This window comes from Cyprinodon variegatus, unplaced genomic scaffold, assembly GCF_000732505.1.
Source record: "Cyprinodon variegatus isolate N-32 unplaced genomic scaffold, C_variegatus-1.0 Scaffold1103, whole genome shotgun sequence".
Classification (NCBI taxonomy): domain Eukaryota; kingdom Metazoa; phylum Chordata; class Actinopteri; order Cyprinodontiformes; family Cyprinodontidae; genus Cyprinodon; species Cyprinodon variegatus.
In genome coordinates, this window is record NW_015151556.1 from 154,138 (window position 1) to 159,352 (window position 5,215).

Consider the following 5,215-nt stretch of genomic DNA (forward strand, 5'->3'; position numbering starts at 1 on the left):
TAATAATAATAATAATAATAATAATAATAATAATAATAATAATAATAATAATAATAATGCTAAATAGAAAGAAATGAAACTTTGAAAATGTTTTAAGAAAAAAAGGTTTTTAAAAATGCGTTTTTTCATTTTCTGCGTGGGGGAATACAGATGCGTTTCTATAGCAACAGCATTTTTATTGGTTAAGAGAAAACGTCAAGATAGGGTGATCTGAGAAACGCTATTTGAAAAAGTAGAATCAGTAAAAATCAACCTGAGAAATATAAAAAACCCTGAAAATATTAAATCTGTAAAAAAAAAAAAAAAAAGCAAAATAGCTATATATTTTTATAAAATATGAAAAAAATACATAATTAAAAAAATAAAATCTGAAAAAAAAATGTCAAAACTGTTTTGGAATTTCTGTTCTTCTTTTAACAATATTGGAACAAAACTGTCTCCATAGCTGAAGTGCTTCCAATCTAAGCACCTAGATCTATGTGACCTTCCTGTGTGATTGACCAATCAGCCGACAGGAAGAAAGCAGCTGCTGCAGCTTTGAGTCGCTCAGCAGAAACTGATCTGGTTCAGAGTCTGAAAACTTTAGAAAAAAGGCGCCCAGACTCCAGGCTAATAGCTCTGATCTCTGGCGTTTATCCAAACGGATCAGCAGAACATGAACGTTGGTACCCTGAACGTATCCGGAGAGCTGAGGTGGAACTTCTGGCGGATTTCCTCTGGCGCTCCGGCACACAGGCGGTAGAAGATGTGGTAGTTCCTCTCCTCAGAGCTTTGTCTGCAAATCCTTGATTTCTCTAAGAGGTAGTGAGACACAAACCCTCCGACGACGGCGTTCTGAAAGAAGAGGAAGACAGCAGTCAGATTTCACTGAACACAGAACCAGTAGCAGGACTGGGCATACTGGGACCTCACGTTAAAGTCCAAATGTTCATATACCAGCAAAGTTAAACCATTTTTCTGTGTCTGATGGTTGCAATAATACGGAAGCCAAGAGCGGCCATACTAGACTTTTTTTTTTTTCCTTGAGATAATGACTTAACTGTCTCGTTATCACGGTTAAACCATTAATTGTTTTCTCAAGATAAGATAATTATTTCACTATCACGAGAAAACAGTTATTGATTTCCTGAGATAACGAAATGATTAAAGGAGGCAGAGGTCTAATTGCTTATAAGTCAGAAGTGGAAGCAAATCATCAAACCAACGTTGTCTCCTTACCTAAAAGTTTAACACAGGATTATTTAAAAAATTTCACATTGATTTATAAATCCTCTCCCGCTGTTGTGATATTGAAGGATGGAATCAGTTTTAACAGCAATCATCTCGTTATGACGAGAAAACGGCTTTTGTTATCTTGAGATAATAAGAAAATTAACTCGTTTTCTCAAGAAAACCACCGTGAAAAAAGTATCTGAGGGAAACTCAAGCTCTAGGCTTCCGTACAATAAGTCTTAATTAGACCTGAATGAAGTTTGAACCGTTACTATTAACCAGCTCTAAGGTCTGACGTCTCTCCATCACCGCAAAAACTGAAAAATGAGGGAGGCAGTCTTTCTTTAATTATTTTTTCTTTTTTTAATGACTTTAATCTCATATTTTATTCTCCAAATATTATGACTTTGAAATGTTACATTATTCTCATGATGTTATGACTTTATTAAAAAAAAAAAAAAACTGGCCTGGCCCCAATACTGCCCCGTAGATAAAAACAGATCGGAAAAAAATAATAATAATAAATAAATAAAAAAAATATAAAAAAAATAATAAATAAAGAACTTAGCGGAATACCTTCTCATTGAAGTGGATCTCCACAAACTTCCCGAAGCGGCTGCTGTTGTTGTTTCTGACGGTTTTAGCGTTTCCAAACGCCTCCAGCAGGGGGTTTGCTGCGCAAAGCAGACGCTCCAGTTAGGAACAACATTTCTACATCATTGGATTTTATGACGTTAGAAATATTACCTTCCACTATCCTCTCATCGATGTCCTGCCCGGTCCCGTAGGACGTCGTTAAGTATCTGAAAAAGTGACGGACGACACATTTAGATCAGAGCCGACATTATAAAGAAAAAACCAGGAAAAAAATATCAAGTATTTCCAAAATCAGGACTCCGTAACTAAGAGGCAGCAGGAGAAAAAGGCTCTGCATCAGCAGCGCTGTGTCTGACTCCCTGCTAGCTCCCACATCAGCTTCTCTGACTGGTTGGTGAAGTGTCCAGCAGCTAAAATTAAAATTTTCCAACTCCAGCTGCTGCTTATGAAGCGCGTCAAACGCTGAGAAGCTCGGGAGGAGCTGCTCCTGCTCCTCGAGACGCGCTGCAGGACTTTTTGACGCACATCAACCATAAACTATGCATGGAAACGTGCTGCTTCTGCTGTTAAAAGCGCGTTAATTAGTGATGACAACATCGAAGCCCCGTGAACCAATTTGACACAAATAACACTGTGCTCGACACATTTGAAAGTTTAGAATGGCGGCCTCTGCTGGATGCTTTTAAAACTACAATTGAGTGGGTGTCCTAATGTCCGCATTCCAAAAAGGAAAATTAAACATAATCTATTGGACTTAGTTTCCAAGTTTGAAGATGTTTCTCTTCCATCCAAGAAGCTTTTTCAATTCAAAATGTCAGAAATAGCGTTTAGTTCCAGGCTTTTATAGAGTGGCCCCCAAAAAGCCTCATTAATGCCGAGAAAACACAGACTGAAGCAGGAAAACAAGCTTCGCCGCTTAATTATTGGAGGTTTATTTGGTTAAACACATTTTATTGTTTTTATTTAAGTCCTCCGAGTCTGAATCCATCTGCTGTTGTTCACTTTAAAGTGGTTTATAAATAAAGTTGGATTGGAAGATATGGAGAGAATTTTGGTTCAATATTGTTGGAAGCAAATGACAAGTTTTTTAACATTAGAATGAAAATAAAACACAAAACTGAGAAAAAGGTTTTACTTAAATGAACTTTTATTTTTTTTCAAATGTTATTTTTTAAAGAAAAATATTAACAGATTTTATGTTTTGAATTTTTTTTTATGTTTTTTTATATATGTTCTTTTTTTCATATCAAGTTTTATGAAGTTTATCTTTTTCAGATTTAAAAATTTCAAATGTTATTTTCTGAGAAAAACTAACAGATTTTATGTTTTCACATTTTTTTGTAAAAATGTTTTTTTTTATATATATTTTTTCAAGTTTTATGAAGTTTCTTTTTCAGATTTAAAAATTTCTAATTTTTTTCTTAGAAAAACATGAACAGATTTTATGTTTTCACATTTTTTTGTAAAAAATGCTTTTTATATATATATTTTTTTCGTTTTATGAAGTTTCTTTTTCAGATTTAAAAATTTCTATTTTTTTTTCTTAGAAAAACATGAACAGATTTTATGTTTTCACATTGCTTTTTATTTTTGTTTCATATCAAGTTTTATGAAGTGTATTTTTTTTTATTTTATCTTCAGATTTTTGTTGCGTTCCAGGCTTTTCCTTCGCCTCGAGCTTCTTTTCCAAACATACGACTGTTCAACGCAAACATGCGGGACCAGTTATTTGTGATAAAATATATCTGATAAAACTGTTTTAATAAACGTTTTTTTTATTAATCAAACATCCAAATCAACAAAGGCGTGAAGCGCAGCAGATCGGATCCGGCTCCACAGCGGAGCTGCCGGCTTCATCCAAACCCACCTGAGAACAAACTTGGTGTTTTCCGTCTTTCCAGCTCCAGACTCTCCTGAGACGATGATGGACTGGCTCATCTTCAGGACCTTCATGTCTCTGTACGCCTTATCAGCTGCAGAGACACACGGACACAACCTCATTATGGAGTCAACTTAGTGCCATTATTCTAGCAAAGAATAATGGCACGAACTACAAAATGATATTAAAAATGCCAAATCACTGCACATGTTTAAGAGAATGTTAAAGACTGGATTCTTGAAGAAGTATGAAATAGTATAAAGTGAGCTCCTACTATCGTTGTTTAGTTGAGATTGACGACTGACTTTTTTTTGTTGCAGAAGATAACCATTTTTTTTGTTTCAGAGCTGAGAAAAAAGGGGCAGATATTATAAGATTTTTTTCTTCTTTCTGCCGCCTTTCATTTCATTTTGTTTTAAAATTTTGAAATACATATGTAGTATGTCTGTGTATATATGTATGTAATGTATACAGATGGATATGTAGGTATGTATGGATGGAGGTGTATTTTTTATTTTTTAATATATCAAAAATTTGATAGGCTGTTTTTTTTTTGTATTCAATGAAATGAATGAATATAAAAATAAATAAAAAGAATATGTTTTATAAACGGAAATAAACGACTGAAACTGTGAAAAACTTCCTTATTAAATAAAAAAAGTTACTGATTTTTTTTCATTAATATTTTTTCAAATTTCCTTTTTTTTTTTTTCCAAACAGATTTTACATTAAAATTTTTTAAAGTTTCTCTTTTCCAGGATGAGTTTTACAAATCACACTTTTTACAGATAAAACTCTTTTCTTTTTTTTTCACTTTAAGGCCGATAAAAAAGCTCTATGTTGACAAACTGAAAAATAACTAAAAAAAAAAACTCCATTTGAAATAGAAATAAAAAATTTTTATATGAAAACATTGAAGAAAAATATTACATCAGAAAATCATTTGACATAAAATGTGAAATAAAGTTACTGAAAAATAAAAATATGTACAACTTAGGGAAATAAAGCAAAATTATACTAAAAAAATTTCTCTGCTTAAGAAATTTTTCCTATTTCCAAAATGTTTTCTTCACAACAATAATGGACTCTGTGTGGTTTTCATCAACGATGACGAAATTATTTCGTTAATGCTTTTTTTTTTTTTATAACGATAATGAAAACTGAGGAGCGAAACATGGATGTTTGCAGCAGCAGCAGCGGGGGAGAAAATAATCCGCCATGAGGTTCCCCCCCCCTCAGGGACATAAATCAATATTAACTTCCATATGCACATATTAAATTAAACTATTCCATATAATATACTGAAAAACATGCATAAACACTAGTGAAAAGCTGTCAGATAAAGCAGTGAAAACATTTAGCTCCTATATAACCAACTCAAAAGCTCTCATTCAGAAACTGTTCATATAAACGGGTGAAAAGCTTCACCTTTTATAACCCGCTACTAAAAAACTTTTAGAAGATTTTAGTTAAAACGGAAAAAACTTCAGCTTCACAGGATTTTTGACTTTCCAGAAAAAAACTGTA

General features: G+C 33.1%; 1 protein-coding gene across 8 annotated transcripts in view; it reads right to left on the minus strand.

Annotated features, from left to right (window-relative positions):
- LOC107101489 (unconventional myosin-VI-like) overlaps positions 1-5,215 on the minus strand; it is a 76,546-nt gene that overhangs the window by 47,314 nt on the left and 24,017 nt on the right. For all 8 annotated transcript variants that reach the window (XM_015400439.1, XM_015400438.1, XM_015400437.1 and 5 more), the window contains exons 6-9: positions 3,677-3,782; positions 1,960-2,015; positions 1,789-1,886; positions 670-834 (exon numbers count right to left, since the gene is read on the minus strand). In XM_015400439.1, coding sequence (XP_015255925.1) covers positions 670-834; positions 1,789-1,886; positions 1,960-2,015; positions 3,677-3,782 — 425 coding nt within the window. The remainder of the gene's footprint in view (positions 1-669; positions 835-1,788; positions 1,887-1,959; positions 2,016-3,676; positions 3,783-5,215) is intronic.